Source organism: Ornithorhynchus anatinus, chromosome 15, assembly GCF_004115215.2.
Source record: "Ornithorhynchus anatinus isolate Pmale09 chromosome 15, mOrnAna1.pri.v4, whole genome shotgun sequence".
Classification (NCBI taxonomy): Eukaryota; Metazoa; Chordata; class Mammalia; order Monotremata; family Ornithorhynchidae; genus Ornithorhynchus; species Ornithorhynchus anatinus.
In genome coordinates this window covers 16,817,131-16,840,710 of record NC_041742.1, presented here as the reverse complement: position 1 = coordinate 16,840,710, position 23,580 = coordinate 16,817,131, and the positions used below count along the sequence as shown (strand labels likewise).

Sequence of the window (23,580 nt, the reverse complement as noted above, 5' to 3'; positions counted from 1 at the left end):
GAACTATTTTGGAGCAACTTAAAATAAAAGCGGATCGTAGGTCTGCCTCGCAAAAGGGAAAAACATCTCCCAACCAAATCCGTTTTGTTGAAATGAAACGCAGTCTATTTTAGTCATTGCTGTTAACCTTAGTTTCTAGGATACACACAAATATTTTACAGCCTTTCACATTATTTCAGGCACCGGAGCAAGTTTTTATGCATTAATTGAAGTAGTCTGGCTCATTTTCTTGAAAGCGATTCCAATTGACAATTTGGGATGAACAATGAAAACGACTGTCAATCCTTTAGCTGCTCTAAAATGCAGTGCCATCAGGAATGTCTCGGTGTCAAAGGAACAAAAATATTATTCCGAATTTGTGATAAGCAACAGCAATTCCTATCTTCCATTCCCACTCACACAGTGATAGACAAATATGTAGAACGACTACTGCATGAAGTCAACGAGACCCGCATTCACTGTAGTTTACAAAACCAAAAACCTGCAGTGATTTAAATCCACAGCACTCTTTGACCCACAATAATACTGTACTTTTATCCATCAAGAATAATTCCTAATAGTAATGGTACTCGTTAAGGGCTTCCTATGTGCCAAGCACTGTTCTATGAGCTGGGGTGGATACAAGGTAATCGGGTTGGATACAGTCCCTGTCTCACATGCTCATGCTCTTAATCCCCACTTTACAGGTGAGACAACTGAAGTATGATATGATACATGTTGCTGGCTGGGAGCTACCGAAGGTCATAAAATGTCTAGTCCCAGCTCCAGACTCAGAAACCTGAAGGTTCTAGAATCCCTCCAACTTCTCGCCACCTCTCACTTGGTCAAATTTTCCTGGGCCCAACCTGCTGCTTGTTTGGGCAAAAAGAAGGCCCTCAAGGCGTTTTGGAGAGAGCCCAGTCTTTCTGCTTAAGTTAGAGAGAGCGGAAGGAGAATTTCCACTTCTGAATAGGAGAGGCCCATTCCACTTCTAGTTGGAGTGAGTCTGCGATTGGGAGGGAGGTGAGTTTGAGGCAGCTCAAGAACCTAAATATGCAGCAAGCTTTCTCCTAGCTATTCGTATGGGGACAAACCTTTGGCCAAAACTGATGCCAGACCAGTGGGAATCCATTTGAGTCACAAATGGCCCATTGTTATAGGCAATCTGAGTCGACCAGGGGGAAAATAGGAAAAAAACAGAACAAAAAGGAATTCTTGGGTTTTACTTCCAAAAAAAGCATATTTGCTGTCTCCACAGCTAAAATTACATGAATCCATTATTTTGAAAATTTTGGCAAGTGTGAATAATCATCTTCCACAGGGATTTTTACTGTAAATTGTATACAGCAAAGCATGGAAGCACAGAAGCAGCATGGTCTAGCGGAAAGAGCAGGGGCCTGGGATTTAGAGGGCTTGGCTTCTAAACCCAGCTCTGCCCCTTGCTTGCTATGTGACCTTGAGGAAGTCACTTCAGTTCTGTGCCTCAGTTTTCCTGTTTTCTTTCCTACTTAGACTGTGAGCCACACGCGGGACAGGAACTGTGTCCAACCTATTTGACTTGTATCTATCCCAGCGATTAGAGCAGTGCTTGACACGTATCAAGGGCATAACATATAGCATAAATTAAATAAAAAAGTGAACAACAAGTCAGCAAGAATGATTTCTTCCACTCACCTTATTAACAAGGGTCACGATGTCACCTTCTTTGATTGTCAATTCATCGTCGTTCTGTGCTTCGTATGGAAAGATTACTTTGCAATAATCCTTGGCTGCAAGAAAACAAAGTCATGATTTTATAATAACCAATCCCACAACCACCTCATGGCAACAGTCTCAAATGAACGATGAAAAACATTTGAATTGCTGCAAGCCAAGGGTATGTTCTACTTACTTACTGAAATGCTAAAATGCTTTCTACTAGGGTAGCAGTTTGGTCTACTGGAAAGAGCATGGGCCTGAGAGTCAGAGGACCTGGGTTCTAATCCCAGCTCCGCCATCTGTCTGCTGAGTGTGACCTTGGCCAAGTCACTTTGTTGCTCTGGGCCTCAGAGTGGATTATTATTAATATAATTATTATTAATCCACTACTCCCAGTACAACCCACTGATAAAGACACTCAAAAAATAGACTGAATGACCTTGAGCAGGTCATAACTTCTCTGTGCCTCAATTACCTCATCTGTAAAATGGGGATCAAAACTGTGAGCCCCATATGTGACAGGGACTGTGTCCGATCTGATTAGCTTGTTCAAAACCCAGTGCTTAGTACAGTGCCTGGCATTTAGTAAACACTTAATAAATACCATTAAAAAAAAAAAATCTGTTGTGAGTGGTTGGAATGGGTGTCATTAATGACCTCATGGGGACAGGCATTCTTGTTCCCGCTCCTCCACGCCCCGTGGCAGAAGGGAAGTCGAGAATGGGAAGTGATTAACAAATACCGTAACTAACAGACTAACACGCTGGCCAAGAAAATGCCACTAGTGTCAGTCCAGGATATTGAATCCAAGATATTTGAGCAAACGCTTCCCCCCTCACTCTGAAAACACCCTATCTTTGGTGAGCACATACTGAAAATTAGATTCCCAATCAAACGTTCTGGGATTGCTTTATTTCCAATCTGCTAATTTAAGGGGATGTGATACACATTATATCCAATTATATATTCCCGAGACTGGTGCGAGCTCCAGAGTGTAGTATACCCTTCACAATTTGGGTTCACAGGTGATGTTTACATACAGAGGGAGAAAACACTAAAGAGATAATGTGTTCATGGCATTTCAACACATTCTCCCAACTCCACCCTTGCTGAGCAGAGTTGTTTTTTTTTTTTAATGGCATTTTTTAAGTGCTTAGTATGTGTTAAACACTGTTTTAAGCGCTGGGGAAAGTATGAGTTAATTAAGTCCGACACAGTCCCTGTGCCTGATGGGGCGCACAGTCTAAGGAGGGAGAACGAGTATCCCCATCTTATAGCTGAGGAATGGAGGCCCAGAGAAGTGACTTGCCCAAGGTCACAAAGCTGGTATATGATTAGCAGAGCTGGGATTAGAACCTGGGTCCATCTGACCTCCAAGCCCATGGTCTCTCCACTAGGCCATGTCGCGTCTCAGGTTGCCAACAGGGGAGCGTGTTGCCTGCATGACTTGGGAGAACTGGGGGTCTCTTGGGTCCTGCATAGGCCTGGACAGCTTGGCATGGCATCCTTCGCAACCCTGACTCAATTTAGGGCCTTGCTGGGTTCAGAGGATGGCAAAGCCCTGCAGAAGCTCTGACTTGGTGATAATAGCTTTTGCACCTGGGCAACCCCATAACCCAATCGGTCATATTTATTGAGCGCTTTACTGTGCGCAGAGCACAGTACTAAACGCTTGGGAGAGTTTGATATAATAGAGTCGGTAGACATGTTTCCCGCTCACGACGAGCTTCCAGTCTTGAAGAGGAGACAGGCATTAATATAAAGAAATAATTTGGCTGGACCGGCATCCCCAGAGTGATCTCTGCACTTGAGTTGCATCTTTCTGTCCCCCGGAAGTGAACTCGGGCCTGATAAAAGTCCCCATAACCGATATAGATCCGGACTCCCGGCGTGAACAGGAGCTGAGCATGGACAGGAGATGGAGGCGGGTGACTCCTGAGGTGAAGCGTCAGAGGTCTCCGCTCCTGCTTGGTTAGGGAGAGCCAATAACAGGAAGGGCCCAGCTTAGCGAGAATGGACAGGATAGGATGGGTCATTCGTTTTCCTCCTAACTGAAATAGGCAGCTTCTGGATTTGAAGAGCTTTTACAGACATATTCTTCTCTTTTTCTGCTTTATATCTGTCAGTGAGGTGGTGGTCATTCCCCCTCAGTAAGAGACTGGTCTCATATCACAAAGAATGACACAGGGCCATTGAATTCAGTTCGATAGCCAGGGAGCAGTACTCACAGACACTTTTAAATCCGACCCAAACTGAAATATGATGCATTCCTAATAATAATGATGATGACGATGATGACGGTACTCGTTAAAATGCTTACTCTGTGCCAAGCACTGTTCTAAGTGCTGAGGTAGAATCAAGGTAATTAGGTTGGCCCAGATGAGGCTCACAATCTAATTCAAGTGCTTTATCCCCAACTCAATGAAGAACATCTCTTTGGAGACTGAAGCCTGAAAGACGTTCAAAACATTTTAATGGAGTTTGAATGATTTTAAGTGCAAAGGGAGAAACCAGAGAGACCTACCCTTTGTTCTGCTGTCCATTTCTATCTTGGTCGGCTCCTGAGTTGCTGTTGCTGGAGGTAACTTCTTCCCGACGGTCTAGAACACAGACGTTTGTCTATTTAGCAAGCTCAATTCACTTCAGTTAACCATAGGATTAAGACCAGAACAGTACATTAACAACGGAGACTGTGAAAATAGCTTTTTTTTTAAAAAAAAAAATGAAGGCCAAAATCATGATGCACTTGCTATTCCCAGAATATGCATCTACTGTCGTGATCACAGTGGAGTCCCTAAGTTGAACACTACTCACTCATGCCAGGTTTGCATGAGTTGATCTCTTTCTCCACCACAGCTGTTTTCTAATGCCATTCATGCTATATCCCCCGCTTTAAGAGAACTGGAGAAAGAAACATGCTTAAGAATAGGGAGAAAGGGATGCAGTCCTGAATGCCTGCTCTTCATTTCAAACCCCTGCTCTAATCTCCGATGCCACTTGCATTTTCTATACGAGAAGGACCCGCTGGAGTTCATTAGCGATGCATCTTCTTTTCGGCTGAAGGTAGATTGATCATTAAACATTTATGGGGACTCATCAGGGAGAAATTAGAATAGGCTGGTTCCTGCTGGGGAGAAAAGTTGCTCCGCATCCTACACCGTATTGGACACCTACATTTAACCCACAGAGCACAAACGCACGATAGAAAATACGGTATTCTCTTAATTACAGCTCAGCTTCTATGTATGTGAATAGAGCAGTGTGGCCTAGTGGAAAAAGCATGGTCCTGGGAGTCAGAGGACTTAGGTTCTGAACCCAGCTCTGCCACTTCACTCATTCATTCAATCCTATTTATTGAGTGCTTATTGTGTGCACTAAGCGCTTGGGAAAGTACCGTACAACAATGAACAGTGACATGTTATGAAAGAGAAGGTTGAATGGTGACACTATCTTCTTGCAAAATGCTCACCAACTCATTCCTATCAGTGGATTAAGCTGCAGTTTAGAGATTTATGATACTGTTTATGATGCTTTTTTTTTTTGGTCAGGGATTAATAAACACAGGAGAATACTTCGAGCAGCCTTGAAAATTAGCCCATCTGACAAGCCTAGAATATAAAATAAATCGGATTGAAACTCCCTTTCCTTTTCCCTCGAGAAAACCCAGAAGACACGTAAAAGGAATCGGTAACCTTAGAAGCAGCCACTTTTCTGCTGTGTGACCTGCGACAAGTCACTTGACTTCTCTGGGCCTCATTTCTCTCATTTGCTAAATGACGATTCAGTACCTATTCTCCCTCCTACTTGGCTTGTAAGCCCCATGTGGGACTTGATTATCTTGTATTTACCCCAGTGCTAAGTACAGTGCTTGACACAAAATACCACAATTATTATTATTAATATTATTACTATGTGTGCATGTGTGTGTGTAGATACAGCTCTTCCTCAGGAGGGATATCTTATGGTGGGAATCGTGCTAACGGGCTCATTTGAGATTCTCTTTGTCTAGGAAGAGGATGCTTCATCTGTCCTCCATCATGAGGACAGAGAAGCGTAAAAGGGGCCAAAAAGCTTCATTAGCGATTCAGAAAAGCCCTCAGTTCAGTGGAGGTCAGTGTAACCCTGGAACTCTTCTGGTTTGGCTGAAGACTCTAAGCTCTAGGCTGCAAGCTTGCCTTGGGCAGGCAACTTGTCAGCTAATTCTGCTGAATTATGCTCTCCCAAGAGTCCCGGACAGTGCTCTGTACATAATAAATGCTCAATACATACGACCGATAGATTTGGCTTCCCAGCACTGTTACTGCACGGTCAACGGTTGGTACTGTGAGTAACCGTGGTTAGCAAAGGTGAAACCATTTCTTCTAGAAGCTGGATGGAATAGAAAGCTGCTGTTATATCCTAAAAAGGTGATGCTCTCCCTAAAACAAGCTCAAATATTTCAGGAAGCAAATGCTTCCATTCACAAAAACAATGATTGCAGGAAGTAGGTCTACTTTTTATTCTATTTTTTCTCCTGCCTCACTTTCAGCTTCATGTCACTTTCAGACTCTAGAACACTTAACCCCACCCTGCCCCCTCCTCTTTTTTTTTTGGATTTGTTGCACACTTACTATGTGCCAGGCACTGTCCTAAGCCCTGGGGTAGGTACAAACTAATCAGGTTGGACACGGTGAATGATTCACATGAGGGAAACAGTCTAAATTCTCCATTTTGACAGATGAGGTAACTGAAGCTCAGAGAAGTGAAGTGACTTGCCCCAAATCACACAATAGACAAGAGCCAGAGCCAGGATTAGAATCTAGGTTACTTCTGACTCCCAAGCCCAGGCCTTATCCACTAAGACTACACTGCTTCTCTGATGGGAATCTGGACACCAAAAGAACTGATGACTAAGGGAAGAAACAAAACATTCCATACTTTTTCAAAATATTATTTTCAAAATATTTTTCAAAATAGGGTTGCTAGTCGTTAACCTAGCCAATGGGGCTACAAGTCTCTTCGAAGAAAGAAAACTGAGGAATGAAAGAAGGGGATAGCATGGCATTTTACCCAGGAAGGTAAGTTTAGGGAAAGTTTTCTTCTAATTTAATCTGATTTTGACACATCCTTCTTGACTGAATGTAAACCACTCTTTGCTTCAAGTACATAAAGTGTTGGTATTCCCATGGTGGTTTTAAAAAAAAACAACCCAAAAAACCCACACTTCTGCAAAAAAAAAAAAAATTGAAATTCCTGCTAAATCTTCAGATGAATAGCCTTATCCGATTCTGGATTGGGGAGGAAAGGAATAATTTAGTATACTATCATCCTGTAGCAGTGGGAGCTGGGTTTTTTTAAATGGCATTTGTTAAGCACTTACTACGCGCCAGGCACTGTACTAAGCACTGGGGTGAATACACACACGTCAGGTTGGACAAAGTCCCTGTCCCACATGGGGCTCACAGTTTTAATCCCCATTACACAGATGAGGTAACTAAGGTCCAAAGAAGTGAAGTGACTTGCCCGAGTTCACACACCAGATGAGTGACGAAGCTGGGATTAGAACCCAAGCCCTCTACCAGACCCGCACTCTGTCCATTAGACGACGTTGCTTCTTGGAAACGCAATTATCTCTCAAAATACGGTCAGTAACAGAAACCCAGGAACTTTGGTTTCACCCTCGAAACAACCACTGTGTCATTTCTCCCCACTCGTTTTCCTGAAAAAAGAAAACATTCCTATTCCAAACACATGGGCCACCCTGAAAACAAAGGCAGTGTTTGCTTCAGCAGAACAATAAACACCAAGCTTCTAAGAGGGTACAGGCAGGGAAATACATCGTGCTATTCTCCTCCCTCCTCTCTGCACAGTTTTAAGTTCCCCACAGTTTGGATTTATCACCAGATAGCTTTCTTTGGATGGGTTCCCCCGACCCAGTGGTATTTGTTAAGCACTTACTATGTGCCAGGCACTGAACTAAGCAGTGAGGGTAGATACAAGATAATCGGGTAAGACAGTGTCCAGGTCCCACGCATTTGAGCACTTACTATGTGCCTGGCACTGTACTAAGCACTGGGATGGATACCAGCTGATCTTAGTCTCACATCTTAATCTCACCTCTAGACTGTAATAATAACAACAGTAATAATAGTAATAATGATAACTGTGGTATTTGTTAAGTGCTTATGATGTGCTAGGCTCCGTGCTAAGAGCTGGCGTGGATACAAGCAAATCGACTGGACACAGTCCCTGTCCCACATGAGGCTCACTGTCTTAAACCCCATTTTACAGGTGAGGGAACTAAGGCCTAGAGAATGATGATGATGATGATGGTATTCGTTAAGTGCTTACTATGTGCCAAGCACTGTTCTACACTCTGCGGTGGATACAGGGTAATCAGATTACCCCACGTGGCGCTCACACTTTTAATCCCGATTTGACAGAAGAGGGACCTGAGGCACAGAGAAGTTAAGTGACTGCCCAAGGCCAAGGCAAACAAGTGGCGGAGTCGGGATTAGAACCCACGTCCTCTGACTCCGAAGTCCGGGCTCTTTCCACTAGGCCACGCTGCTTCTCCTCTGGATTGCTTGCTCTTGCAGACCTGTCAGTGTCTGAGCTTCCACTGCCGCAAGCCCCAAGAAAGATTAGGTGATGATGAAAAATCCTGCTTACACACATCTCTGCAGGATCGATGTAGAGCCCAACGCTCAACTCTGTCTCCCTCTCAACCTGCTCCACTTTCCAAAGCTTTGCCACCACTGAAAATGCCCTCTGACGATATAGCTCAGGGTCACGGTTCTGCTATAAATCATTGCTATTGAAGGAGTTCAATCTATTGCCTCACCTGTTCCCCGGCACCCTAACAACAACAATAACTGAGGTCCTGTTAAGCACTTACTATGTGTCATGCACTGTATTAAGCACTAGTGTAGATACACAATAATGAGGTCGGAAACAGCCCCTGTCACCCAAGAGGTTGCGTCTTCTGAGGGGAACCATTTCAGTGGCTTGAAAAGTGTCTAGATTCACTCTCTGGCTCCAGTGGAAGGCCACTGTTGATACACCAAGTCTCTGAGCTATACATCCCCTCAAATCCGACAGACCATTACTCTCAACACTTTCAAAACCTTTCTTGAGGCCCATCTCCTCCAACAAGCCTTCCCTGATAAAGTCCTCCTTTCCTCTTCTCCTCCTCCCTTCTGAGTCGCCCATTCCTTCTGGTGTCTTGTATTTGATGGTACATGTCGTGACTGAAGTGACAATCTGGATTTCCCAAACAACATTGGAAGGCCTGTCATGGTCTGCCTGGAGATCTACCTTCTAGAACAAGAGTTTTCTTTTCATATTTGCCTCCCCCATTAGAGGATAAATTTCTTGTTCATTCAATTGTATTTATTGAGTGCTTACTGTGTGCAGAGAACAATTATTCTCCATTTTCCAAGCTTCTAGTACAGTTCACTGCACCAAGTGGGTAATCCATAAATGTTACTATTAACATTAGTCTGAGTTCATTCATCTTACCCAGTTCGTTGTGGGCAGAGAATGTGTCTGCCAACTCTGTTGCATCGTACTTTCCCAAGAGTTTGGTACAGTGCTCTAAACATGATAAGCGCTCAATAAATACCACTGATTGGTTAACCAGGCCTCAAAATAACTGGACATTTAGGGACAAGAACCATAGGAATTGAGTGGTTGTGAACTGGTTGGCATGTTATCTGTGACGAACCGAGGTAGGGGGAATTACGAGGTTTTGTTTTACAAATCTTTGCTCTTTAGAAATCTGCAGTTTTGCCCACTGCTCTCTGTTGGCCTTATTCTTCCTATATTTCTGTGGTGCTTGTGTGAGTAGTCAGAGCTAGAGTGTGCACTTAATTTACCTTCTCTAAATGCTTTTCTCATTGCCTCTTACAAGTGTGTCTTTAAATGGAATCAGTTTTCACAGAAAAAGGAAGTGCTTTCTCTCCCCCGTCACCAGTCTCGCTGCCTTTTCTCCCTCTTCTGAGCTTCTGCTACCCAGAAAAATCTTCCAATTCAGAGCAAAGCCTGTCTTACTTGGGTAGGCTGGGGAGAGATGAGGGGTGAGATTCAGTGAAATGAGTGTGGGTTTAGAGAGACTGATTACCAAGTGGCCTTTGGTAACCAAACTCCCACGTTACTCAAGAAGTGAAAAGATAAGGGCTATCTTGGGTAGGTTCCCTTTAACCACTGCTCAACTTGAGTTTGTCCCGAGGTGGGAAACCATGCTTCAGCACTTAGAAATAGGGCATCGTTCTCCTGGATCGCACGACTCTAGGCTGACAGGTCTACTGAGGGAGATAAGCCCTCAGAGGAAGAGTGGATCCGGGGCCTGGCGAAGGGAAGGCCAATTTGACTGAGGAAGAAACAGCCACAGCTCGATGTGCCTCAATTCCCTCATCTGGAAAATGGGGATTAAGACCGTGAGCCCCATGTGGGATGGGGACTATTTCTATCCCAGTGCTTAGAATAGTGTCTGGCCATAGTAAATGCTCAATAAATATGACTGATAGATTAATGAATGCCATAAAAAAAGTCATCACATAGGACTTTGATGGCAACCTTTCTGCACACTCCTGACTCTGCCAACACAGTGAGCCAATGACAGAGCCTACTTCAAACGGTTACAAGAGAGACAGGTACCTAATTGAAAGAACAGTTGAAAATTAGAAAAGCACCCATCCTCCCTCAGCATCCAACTCAAGGGACAACATGGCTTAGTTCATAGAGCCTGGTCCCGGGAGTCAGAGGGACATGGGTTCTAATTCCGGCACCTCCACATGTCAGCTGTGAGAACCCGAGCAAGTCACTTCACTCCTTTGGGGCTCGGTTACCTCATCTGTAAAATGGGGATTAAGACTGTAAGAGTCATATGGGACAGGGATCGGGAAAGTCCTTCACTTCCCTGGGCCTCAGTTCCCTCATCCGTAAAATGGGGATGAAGACTGTGAGCCCCATGTGGGACAGGGACCGTGTCTGACCTGATTAGCTTGGATCTACCCAAATGCTTACTAGAGTCCCTGGCACATAGAAGGCACTTAACAAATACCTCCCAAAACCCACCCCCACAAGAAAGACCGTCCTGCCATTCCAGCGGTTGGAAAGTGTCTAGATTCGCCCTCTGGCTCCGGTGGAAGGCAGGGCTGCTCTCCACCAGTGGTGGATAGTTAGTGGGCAGGCAGTTCTGGAGTCACAGTGATGCCCAAGCAGGACAGGTGCGAGTGCTGTCTGACCTGCTGCCACTCGGGAACTGGATGGCATCTTGTCCTTTTACCCCAACCACCCTAGTCAGCACGGCACAGTAGCACTGGCGATAAGAACAAGGCCAATGCCTGACCTAAATCCACAGAGCAAGAGTTGTGCCAACCACCCCCTCTCCCTTTTCAGAGAGGCTGGAACGGAGGTAGGGCTGTTTTCTAAATAAGCATGGGGGTGGGGGGGTGCTACAGAGATTTTATTGTCTGTCTTCCCCTTTAGAATGTGAGCTCCTTGTAATGATAATAGTAACAAAAAAGATAATTATGGTACTTGTTAAGTGCTTACTATGTGCCAGGCACTGTTCTACGCACTGGGGTAGATACAAGTTAATCAGATCGGAAGTCCCTGTCCCATGTGGGGCTCACAGTCTTAATCCCCATTTTTACAAATGAGGCGACTGAGGCAGTGACAAGTTATGTGACTCATCCACAGTCACACAGCAGGCAAGTGGCGGAAGCAGGATTAGAGCCAAGGTTCTTCTGACTTTCAGGCCCAAGCTCTATCCATTAGGCATGCTGCTTCAGGGCACATGTCTACCAACTCTGTTATATTGTACTCTCCCAAGCGCTTCGTACAGTGTTCTGTACACAGGACGTACTCAGTAAATACTGCTGGTTGACTGATAACAGAGAGGTAGGAGCGGCACAAAACCTCCCTAATGATGTATTCATTTATCCATATGAGCTTACTGAGCTCATACGTCCAATAAGCGCATAAGCTCAAAAAATACCATTAGTTGACGGATGCATTCACTTCTCTCTCATTTCCCTTTCCTGCCAAAGTCTTCTAAAACAAATGTGATCTTTTTCCCTTCTGAAATCTAGGAAACTACTAAAATGCACCACATACTGAAGCTTTCCACTTATTTTTATCTCTCTGCACACCGTGGGCGCTCAATATATACCACTGGTGACGATTTCACAAATGCAGCAGTTCAAAATGTGCTCCTTTCACGCATCTCATGTATTCTGCGCTAAGCCCGGCGTAGGTACAAAATGATCAGCTCAGAATACAGGCTCTGCCCCACAGTTCCACGAACACTTGGCCAAAAGTGCATCTCGGCCACAGAACGCAACAAAAGGCGGCCGGAGACCAGCACCGGCTGATGTCCGCCGCTGAGCAAACAAGTTGGCTTTTTTCCAATCTACCGCGTTGCTCTGGTTGAAACGGGATGCTTCAAAACTCAAGGGTCTTTCCTGACTTAAGCTATCAATTACCAGCAGATGTCATACGGCCTTACACAGATTTTATTTCTCTGTGAAAGAAAAATGTACTCTCATTCTTTATAGAAGCAGGTGGTATTCTGCTTCACGGTTACAGTCCTACTATAGTCAGCCAGTCAAGTCAATTGCATTTACTGAGCGTTTACTGTGTGCACAGCACTGTAGGATGCGCTTGGGAGAGTACAATATAACAATAAACAGACACACTTCCTCCATGTAGTTAGTTTTCTGCTCTGCTCACAACAGGATCTGGAAACATACCACTGAGGACTAACTGCTTCGAAGGGAAAGCGGAGGGTGTCTTGGACAAAGAAGAGTGGGGGAGAGGGCTAAAGAGATTTTACTGTCCGTCTACCCTTTTAGACTGTGAGCTCCAAGCGCTTACTATGGTCCAAGCATTGTTCTAAGCACTGGGGTAGATATAAGATAATCATGCTGGCCACACTCCCTGTCCCACATGAGGCTCAGAGTCTTAATCCCCATATTTACAGATGAAGCAACTGAGGTACAGACAAGTGACTTTTACAGGGCCGCACAGCAGACATGGGAGAGCTAGGGAGAGCACATAAATGAGGAGGAAGATGGAAGGTGAGGAGACAGAGAAATAATAATTATGGCACTTGTTACACCCTTACTATGTGCCAAGCACTGTTCTAAGCACTGGGAAAGGATGAAAGAAGGAGGGCTGCCAAAAGGGAGCAGGGAGAGAAGGGAAAATCTAGAAAGCAAAGGAAAGGGGAATAAATACTGAAAGAGAGGAAGGGAAACCAGACAGGATGAGAAATAAAAAAGGACAACACAGAGGTAAAGGCAGAGAAGCAGCATGGCCTACTGGACAGAGCACAGGCCTGGGTCAGAGGTCACGGGTTCTAATCCCGGCTCCGCCACTTGTCTGCTGTACTACCTGTCAGTGTCTTGGGTAAATCACTTGACTTTTCTGTGCCTCAGTTTCTTCATCTGTAAAATGGGGATTGATACTGCGAGCCCCACATGGGACAGGGACTGTGTCCAACCCAATTTGCATGTATTCACCCCAGAGCTTAATACAGTGCCTGGCACAGAGTAAGCTTTTAACACATACCGTAATTAAATTCCACGAGTAGTAGTTTTTCTTCCGTGACAGTCCCAAGGGTCTCTTTTCTTGGATAGCTCCCTTCCCCAGGAGAGTGTCCTTCCCACCCTCTCCCCATTCATTCAACCTTCTCCCCATTCATTCATTCAGTGGTATTTACCGAGTGCTTGACGTATGCAGAGCACTTTACTGAGTGCTTGGGAGTGTGCAATACAACCAAGTTGGCACACTCGTGCCCTAGCCGGCAATGAGTGTTGGACTGCTGAAACAAGTTGTAAATTTATCAGTTTAAGGGCCACAGGTCGTAACCCGAAGCATCTTATATTAAGGACTGCTTCTACAGAAATAGACCCACTGTACAAATATTCCTGGGTGAATCATAAAACTATATGACTGCTCATTTTTTTAAAGCCGATTTTGACCTGACCTTAAGAAAATCAGGGGACACTTTCAAAGGTAAAACATTCCAACTCTATTCATTGGGAAGTAAAAGAAAGAGATCCGTTCTGGGATAAAGAAAAAGGGGAGCCGGGGGAGAGCTAGAAAGAAACCGCGTAGCACCTGGCGAAGAAACAGGGTCAAAAAGGGGACCGATATAAGTATATGATATAAATATAATTGAAAGGATCAGACAGAGAAACGAATGCATTTGAATTTGCACCCTTCATTCACTGAACCCTCAGTCCCACAGCACTTAAATCCATAGTCTTAATTGATTTATTTTTATCAATGTTTGTCTTCCTTCTCTAGATTGTAAACTCCTCGTGGGCAAGGAACTAGTCTGCCAACTTTGTTGTATTCTCCCAAACGCTCAGTACGTTTGCGCTCAATAAATGATCGATTGGGAGAACTTTTGGATTACGTCGGTTCTGTGAAACGCCACACTTTCTTTTAATAGAGGACACATTTCTTTACCTGGATCCAAATTATGACTTATGGGAAACTAACAAGCCCAGAGAGGTGGGTGGCTTGAAAGTCATCTTTTCTTTTATGATTTGAAGCCCAGGCGCTCACACTATATGAAAAAATTCAGCCACTCAATAATATTAATAATGATAATGATACTACTAATATCATCTGCTAAGCACTTACTATGTGTCAAGCACTGTTTTAAGCTCTGGGGTTGATTCTGGGCCGGGCTCTAACCACTACGCCATGCCCATTTATCCTCACATTAACTAGCAGAGGTTAAATGGCCGGGCTGATATTGTATCTGTATCCGGAGGGAAGGAGGAAGGGCAGAGAGGAGACTCTATTCACAGGCCCAATGCGCTGAGCCTTTCCCACAGCTGTGGATATTTGGTCGCCACAGAGATGGACCCCTTCTGACTTGGCTATTTCCCAGGGCAAGGTTTCTTCCGTCCTTCACTACCTCTACCAGCCAGCCCCCAACCTAAACCTATTTTGAAGGCTCTAGCCCCCTCTAGACTGTAAGCTTGCTGTGGGCAGGGGATGTGTCTGTTATACTATACTCTCCCAAGTGCTTAGTACAGTGCTCTGCGCACAGTAAGCACTCAATAAAAACAATTGACTCTATCCTTGAACCACAAACAAGGGGAAACAAGATTTTAAAACTCAAAAATGTTGTCAACTGGGCATTGCCAATTAATTAATACTCACCCTAAGTACTCCCCTTCTACTTAGAGTGTGAGCTCCAGGTAGGACAGGGACTGTGTCCAACTTGATTAACTTGTATTTACCACAGTGTTTAGAACAGTGCTGGCCATATAGTAAGTGCATAACAAATACCATAATTATTATTATAATTATTAAGCAATTGCTCTAAATAAATGCTAAGCCTTCTACCCAACAGACGAAGAAATAGACAACACTGTAAATGCTCAAAAAATACAACTGCTTGTTTGGAATAATATGCCAATTATTCCTTAATTTCCCAGAATGCCAGTACTGGTGGCTGTATCAAGAGCTTACTCCAAGATCTTGAGTTAGGGCCTCAGGGAGAATATGAAGCCTCAAGAATAGAGAGAGAGAGAGAGAGAAAGACAGAGAGTGAGTTACACCATTCACTGGCCAACAGGCTCACAATATCCACCAGGAGGTTGCAGAGATGGCGGCCGCTGAGTGCGACGGAAACTGAACAAGGAAGTGTCACGTAAGCTGAGCAGACAGCGCTGAGACCAACGGAGTAAAATGTCTCAAATCCACTGGTGAGCAAAAACGCTTAGCAAATGAAATCCAAAAGAAAAGAAGGAAGTTCATCCATTTTCAAGTTCCTAATTTCCTCATCAGAAGCGAGCAAAAGGGACCCAGGTTAAATGTGACTGACTAGGGGACGGCTTCAGGGACCCCCAACTTCACTTTCCAGAGACAGGCTGCCCCTTTCACTGTGGAGGAAGTGGGTTTTTTTTTTCACAGTATTTGTTAAGCATTTACTATGTACCAGGCATTGTTCTAAGCGCTGGTGTAGCTGCAAAGTAATCAGGTTGGACCCAATCCCTGTTCCACGTGGGACTCACATTTTCCAGATGAGGTAACAAACCCAGAGAAGTGAAATGACTTGCCCAAGGTCACACAGCAGCCAAGCGGCAGAGCTAGAATTAGAAAACAGGTCCCTCTGACTCCCAGGCCTGTGCTCTATCCAGTAGATCACATTGCATAGATCACACTGACCAACCGAGTGTGTGAGGTGTGGGTTGCTAGTAGGGTCTTAGTGTCTCTCCCTTGATCTGTCTATTGGCCTATCTCGGTCTCTCTTCGCAACTCATTCTCTCTCTCATCTGCCTAATTTTTCTCCACTTTCCGTCCTGTGTCTTCTCTTGTCTCTACATCTTCTTCTTCCCTACTTTTCTCCCCACCCCCACTTTCCTCCTCCTTCCCTGCTTACATCTTGAATTTCTGCCCCTTAACTCACTATCTGCAAGACATAAAGAGAATGCTATTCACCAACATCATTTCCCTTTGCTCTACTTTTTCCAAAAAACTTATATCTAACAGTATAGTCAACACACAAATGTTCAGCTGCCTTAAGCAGCCCCTCCACATAAGTATGTTTGACATGCCCAATGTTGTAAAATTGGGAAAATAAACGAAACTACCAGCAGAATCCCAGCATCTGAAGAATCTGGGCCTGTTTTTCTTGACTGTCTTACCTCATAGGTCTTATCTCCTCAACTCACGCTCTCTCTGTAGTATTTATGGATTACAAGACATTTTTCCAAGGGCTCTGAGTAAAGACTAAGTCCGAGTCAATCCCTATGGGTTCACAATGCGATTGACAGCCATTAAGGAGAAACATTTATCATTCATTCTCACTCTCTCTCCAGTCCCTAGCTAGACCAACTTTTCAGGGAATCTAGATTCTCTTTTACTTCTCTTGGGAATATTTAAAATGATCAGTTGTTCTGGCTGATTTTCAGAATTGTGTGCTTTTTTATTTATGGCATGTTATATGTGCTTAACTATGTGCCAGGCATTGTTCTAAGCATAGGGAAAGAAACAAGGTAATCGGGTTGGACACAGTCCATGTCCCAAGTGGGGCTCACAGTCTTAACCCCAATTTTACATATGAGGTAACTGAGGCACAGAGAAGTGACTTACCCAAGTTTACACAGCAGACAAGTGGCGGAGCTGGGATTAGAACCCAGGTCCTTCTGCTTCTCAGACCCATGCTCTAGCCACTAGGCCATGTTATTTCACAGAGTTCACAATGGATGCTTCTTTGATATTCCAGAGAGTCTTCGAGGGAAAGTCGGAAAAGATAGCAGAAAAGTCAGATCGCCTGCTCTGGTTCTGCTTTCCTTCTCGCTCCATGTGAAATTCTAAAAGTGAATCTTGTTTTTACAGAAACAAGGGATGGAAAGGGACTGTGTGGAGACAGGCACAGGGAACCGCTTTCAATCAACATCCGCCCAGGCTGGATACCATGGGAGGCAGCATGGCGAAGTGGCTAGAGCACAAGCCTGAGAGTTGGAAGGTTATGGGTTCTAATCCCAGCTCTGCCACTTGTTTTCTGTGTGGCCTTGGGCAAATCACTTCACTTCTCTGTGCCTCAGTTCCCTCATCTGCAAAATGGGAATTAAGATTTGTGAGCCCTAAACGGAACAGGGACTCTGCCCAACCCGATCTGCTTGTATCCACCCCAGTGCGTAGTACAGTGCCTGGCACGCAGTAGGTGCTTAACAAATACCATAATTATCATTATTATTATTATTATTATACCAGTCTCCATCATTTTGGGGACTGGAGTGGGAGGGATACGGAGAGATATAACAAAAAGACCTGGAGCCTTGTAGACTTTAAGCTCATTACAGGCAGGGAAGTGTCTGCTAATTCTGTCATTCTATACTCTCCCTAGTGCTTAGTACAGTGCTCTGAACATAAAAGCTTGATAAATACCATTGAGTGACTGATCCATTAGGTACGATCTTCATTCGGTGACATTACCTGAGCACCTACTGGATGCAGAGCTCTCACACCCTCAAAGGCTTAATGCATAGAGCCCAGGCTTGAAAGCCAGAAGATCATGGGCTCTAATCCCAGCTCTGCCACTTGTCTGCTGTGTGATCTGGGTCAAGTCACTTCACTTCTCTGGACCTCAGTTACCTCATCTGTAAAATGGGGATTGAGACTGTGAGCCCCACGTGGGGCAGAGACTTTGTCCAACCCAATCCGTTTGTATCAACCCCAGTGCTGAGTAGAGAGCTTGGCACACACTAAACACTTAACAAATACCATTCAAGAGAGCCCAACAAGAGAGATACAGACCCTGCCCTGAGGGAGTTTATAATCCAATGGAGGAAGTGAGGCAAACACAGATGATTTACAGGTAGCAGAAAGAGGAGAAAGAACTATGCTGAGGATATTGAAAACAAGAATACAGTAGGGTAAGTGGAAATTTACCTATGCTGAAATAAGGGCAGACTTTGATTTAGAGTGCTTTGAGTTCCGACGGGTGGCGTTTATATTTCTAAATTGACACCGGTTTGGCCTTACAACACAAAAGAATCAACTACACCGTAAACTCGCTGTGAGCTGGGAGTGGGCCTACAGACTCTATTACACTGTACTCTTCCAAGCACTTAGTACAGAGCTCTGCATACAATAAGTGCCCAGTAGCAGCATAGCATAGTGGATAGAGCCAGGGCCTGGGAGTCAGAAGGTCATGGGTTCCAATTGCAGCTCAGCCACTTGTCCGCTGTGTGGTCTTGGGCAAGTCACTTCACTTCTCTGTGCCTCAGTTACCTCATCTTTAAACCTGGGATTAAGGCAGTGAGCCCCATGTGGGACTGGGACTGTGTCCAACCCGATCTGCTTGTAGTCACCTCAGAGCTTAGTACAGAGCCTGGTACACAATTAGCGCTGAACAATTACCACAGTTATTATTAATAAATATGCTCTATTGATTGATTCAGCTTTACAACAACAGCTTCCTTTATGACACTAGCTGAGGGCCAGGAGGGAGCAAGGAGGGGATCGGGACCAAGGGAAGAGGGAAGGCGTATGGGAGCTGCGGGAAAATGCATGCTGGGCGGACGCAGGGGCATGGGGTGGAATGGCTACAGGGTGGGAGTTGGAGATGAACTCTAGAGACGGGTTAATTTCACGTGGGGTCACCCGACAGTATTAAATGATTAATTTCATAAAGCCTAAGGTTTTACACGGCATGACTGATGTGTGATCTCGGTCACTTTGCTATCCTCTCCCTCGCTAAATGTGGTAGATGGGGAGTCTGCCTCCACCAATAAAAGACTGTTAAGATTTTCCACAGTTCACATCCCAGGATCATCTGCTAACCTTCATTTTCCAAGTGAGGGCTGACCACACAGCTCGGGCCTAGGTTCTCCGGTTCTCGTTCTGAATTCTCAGTAATGAAGAATAAAGTAGGATGAGGATTTTTTTCCTCCCTCACAAAAAAATAACTGCATGTGACAGGACAAAAGTCTCTCACCAACACTTGCGATTCCCACTCTCCACAGTCTTCAGCCCTTCCACTTTTCAACTTACTCTCTGCTGTACGAGGCCGCTTCCAACCCGACAGCAAAACTGGCCAGCAGTTCTCTCACGGTGGAACGATATTTTAAAATTCAACATTTGGACTTATGGCGATTTTTCCCCCCTGCCTTTTTACACTAGCTTGCTTGTTGAGTTTCGGAAAGTTAGCTTAAAAAGAAGCTTGACAGTGGAAGGGTACAGATCCCAGATTGTATTCTTTCCAGCGAGCCTTCCCGCCCTTGAAAAAAATTCGACCGAGAGCCAGGAAAAGAGTAGACACAGAACACACAGAAGCAATGCCGTCTAGTCTATTTGGGGAATTTTCATTTCGTGTTTGAAACAGGACAGACTTCTGCTTTTAGGTGTCCAAGCTCATGGGACTCATACGGACAGAATTGAGCCCATCCTGCTTTAGAGAGAGCAATCTGTCATATACTTTGATTAGAACCTCATCTTGCCGTCTCCTGGATGACCGGGAACCCAACTTAGAAAGGCGAGTCCGGTGAGATGAACGTTCTCGAGGTTTCATTACCTCTCCGAGAGTAGTCTGACAGGCTCCGAGAGTCTATCCCCGCCCTTCTCGCTGCAAGTCGACATAGCCGAGCCCCGAGAAGGGAAGCGTTAGCGCCTGCATCAGCTGCCACGGAGCAGCACTTCGCTCTCGGGCTAACCAGAAAAGCTAGCCGGATTTCTGTTTGCTAAGCAAACATCTGTAATTGCTAAACATCTTTGTGACATGGTGTAACAGTTAATGTCTATTCAGACTGCAAGTCCAAATTACGTCCTACGCTGTGAGGCTATGAAATCCAAGTCACCCAAATTGGAAACATCTGCAACAGTTTTAATGGATGGCCAAAGTGACCATTAAGGGGAGGTTAAACATTTTAAAACGGCTAAACGGTTCCGGGCTAAGGTTCATCTTCATACTTTGATACTTTAACTTTATAGGTTCCTCCTCCAGCAGGGACAGAAAAAGAACCCTGGCGCTCAGAGTCCTGAGAGCGAGCCCACCCACCTCTTCCGTCTCCTGATGCAAACACAAAGCCCCCCTACCGACTGGTCCGAAGGAGAAGCGTACGTTACGACGCCGGGTGAAATCTCCGAAGGCAAAAAGGCGATACCTTCTCTCCCATTGTGAAGAAAGCTGCCTCGCTCCAGTTCACAAAGGTCCAAGACGAGCACGGCTCTGTAGCCTTCCCACTTCCTCGCAACAGCCAAAGGCTCTGAGCCTGACAGACCAAGCCCAATACTGAGTCACAACTTGGGACCAAATGAGCTAACAGAGAAACAAAGCCTGCATTTGTTTATTGCCCAGGGAGCCTGAAACTATTCAGGGTTTGGGTTACTGTAGAAAGTCCTCCTCCCTTCTCTTCCTCCTTTACAGTAAACCAGGGTAACCCAACTAGGGTAACGAGGAACAAATGGGGGACCTGGCCCAGGGTGAGGGGGCAAAACCCACACCAAAAAAACAGAAGGGGAACGAGATATTTCCAGCACAGAAGCAGGGCAGCCTAGTGGCAAAGACACGAGACCGGAAGCCAGGAGTCCTGGGTTCTGATCTGGGCTCTGCCGCTTCGCAGCTGCGTGACCTTGGGTTGAGCAGACAAGTGGTTGCCCATCCACTTCTACGTCAAACAAAAACTCCTCACCAATGGCTTTAAAGCACTCCACTACCTTGCCCCCTCCTACTTCAATTCTCTCCTTCTACGACCCAGCCCGCACACTTCGCTCCTCTAGCGGTGCTAACCTTCTCACTGTGCCTCCATCTTGCTTGTCTCGCCCCCGACCCCAAGCCCAGGTCCTGCCTCTGGCCTGAAACGCCCTCCTTTCCTCAAATCCGACAGACAATCAGAAATCCTCTCCCCTTCTTCAAAGCCTTATTTAAGGCCCATCTCCTCCAAAAGGACTTCCCAGACTAAGCCCCACTTTTCTTCATCTCCCACTCCCTTCCGCATCACCCTGACTTGCTGCCTTTGCTCTTCCCCCCCATCCCAGCCCAAAATCACTTATGGACATATCTGTCATTTTATTTATTTGTATTGATGTCTGTCTCCCCCACTCTAGATTGTACACTCGTGAGCAGGGAATGTGACTATTTTTGTACTATACTCTCCCAAGCACTTAGTCCAGTTCTCTGCACACAGTCAGCACTCAATAAATATGAATGAACGAATGAATTTCACTTCTCTGGGCTGCAGTTTCCTCATCTGTAAAATGGAGATTATATATCTGTACTACTCCACCTTCACTGTGAGGCCCCAGGTATTTACAGTGAGTTTACTGAGCGCAGAGCACTGTACTAAGCACTTGGGAGAGTACAACAGAGTTGGTAGACACTTTCATTGCCCACAACAGGCTTACAATCAGACTGGTGGGGTGATTTTAACTCTATTAGCAACACTCACAAGAAAGCAATTTTACTGACCGCAGATTGAGATCAACACAAAACACAATACACAATTCTGTGGCTGTGCAACAAGGGAAACAAGCAGCATGATCTTGCAGAAAGATCCCGGGCCGGGGAGTCATAGGACCTGGGTTCTAATCTCAACTCTGCCAATTGCTTGCTCTGTGACCTTGGGAAAGGCACTGAACTTTTCTATGCCTCAGTTTCCTCAACCGTAAAATGGGGATTAAATCCTACTCCTTTTACTCAGCCTGAGCCCCCTTTGGGATTGGACTGAATCCAACCTGATGAACTTGTCTCTGACCCAGCACTTAGACAGTGCCTGACACAGAGTAAACACAAAAAATACCACGATAACAGTAATACCACCACAGGCAAGCAAAATAATAATAATAATGGTATTTGTTAAGTGCTTACTTTATGCCAGGCATTGTACTAAGTGCTGGGGTGGATACAAGCAAAACAGTTTGCAAAAAGTCCCTGTCCCAGGTATGGCTCACAGCTTCAATCCCCATTTTACAGATGAGGTAACTGAGGCCCAGAGAAGTGAAGTCACACAAGGTCACCCTGAGGACAAGTGGCAGAGCCGGGATTAAAACCCATGACCTCGTGACTCCCAAGCCTGTGTTTTATCCACTATGCCATGCTGCTTCCCCACCCATGAGGAGTCTTCCTGCTAATGGGGGAGACCACCAGTAAAACTACTGATAAATGATGGACTCGGAAGAACTAAATGAATGTTCAACTGAATATTCAGACAAATACACAAGCGCTGGGATGGCGTACAAATAAACAGGTAAGCGCTGGAGGCGGGTGATGGGTTTGACACAACTCGGCACAGTGATTTGTGGTTTCTTCTTTGTTTGTTTTTCTCTGGCAATTTAGATGATGGAATGGGTGTTTACCTCTGGGGATTAGCAGGGCCACTCTCAAATGCCTAGACACACAACCATTTAGCAGGCCAGCCCCTCCTGAACATCCCACACCGAGAGCAGCCTCAAGTTTAAGATTTCCTCGCTCCCTCAGGCAGGACGACGTGTCGGGGAGAGAGGGAAGGGAAGGTTACCTTCCCCAAGCAGGTCACCTCAAAAACGCCGCCTGTGTGGCGGTTGTTGTTGGCTTTCTTTGCCCCTTGCCCCGTGGCTCTCCGGTCTGGAAGGCGCTTTCGACGCCTCCTAGGGAGCCACTTAATAGGGACCTGCTAAAATGATCTGTACCTCGGGCTCGAGATTGGCTGGCGGGTGGACTGAAGTCCTGCCCACGGCCCGAAAGCTTCTGTCCAGCGGCCCTAGATATATGAAATGCTGCCCTGATCTTAAAGACCCATAGGGCCTTTTGTTAACGCCTCCTTTTAGTTACAGTGACTGCTCGATCTACACCCATCATTAGCTCCCTCGAATGAAGTTCGAGCGATGAATCACTCTCTCAAGTACATGAACTGCAGCTGTGGTTCATCGCTGCTGGGTTCCAAGAGCAGTCCCTTCAAAATGCAAGGTGAATTCATAACCGTCAACAAGGCAGCCTACGACATCCTGACAGGTCAAAGGAAGCATGACTTCCCGTTCCCATAAAAAGCAGGAAACGTGGCCTTTGAAGTCGATTCCCATCCTTTCCATCGACCACGGCATTTATTAAAAACAACAACAATTAAGGTATTTGTTAAGTGCTTACTGTGTGCCAAGCAATGTTCTAAGCGCTGGGGTAGATAGAAGGAAATCAGTTGTCCCACGTGGGGCTCACAGTCTTAATCCCCATTTTACAGATAAGGTAACTGAGGCACAGAGAAGTTAAGTGGCCTGCCCAAGGTCACACAGCAGACAAATGGCGGAGCTGGAATTAGAACCCACGTCCTCTGACTACTCTTTCCACTAAGCCACGCCGCTTCTCCACCACCTACTTGGTGCAAAGCACGGTGAGGTGAGTGATGATGATGATGAAGATGGTGATGATGGAGTCTCACGTCAAAAAGAATGGGTGAGCCCTAAAGCCTGGGGATT

The 23,580-nt window shown here is 45.4% G+C and overlaps 1 protein-coding gene across 7 annotated transcripts in view; it reads right to left on the bottom strand.

Moving 5' to 3' along the window:
- SH3KBP1 (SH3 domain containing kinase binding protein 1) overlaps positions 1–23,580 on the bottom strand; it is a 184,315-nt gene that overhangs the window by 46,111 nt on the left and 114,624 nt on the right. For 6 of the 7 annotated variants that reach the window (XM_029079759.2, XM_039914149.1, XM_039914150.1 and 3 more), the window contains 2 exons: positions 4,202–4,277; positions 1,654–1,748 (listed from right to left, as the gene is read on the bottom strand). In XM_029079759.2, the coding sequence (XP_028935592.1) occupies positions 1,654–1,748; positions 4,202–4,277 (171 nt within the window). Of the gene's footprint in view, positions 1–1,653; positions 1,749–4,201; positions 4,278–20,297; positions 20,395–23,580 lie in introns of those variants that run through there. The other variant, XM_007670351.3, reaches the window with a different exon arrangement.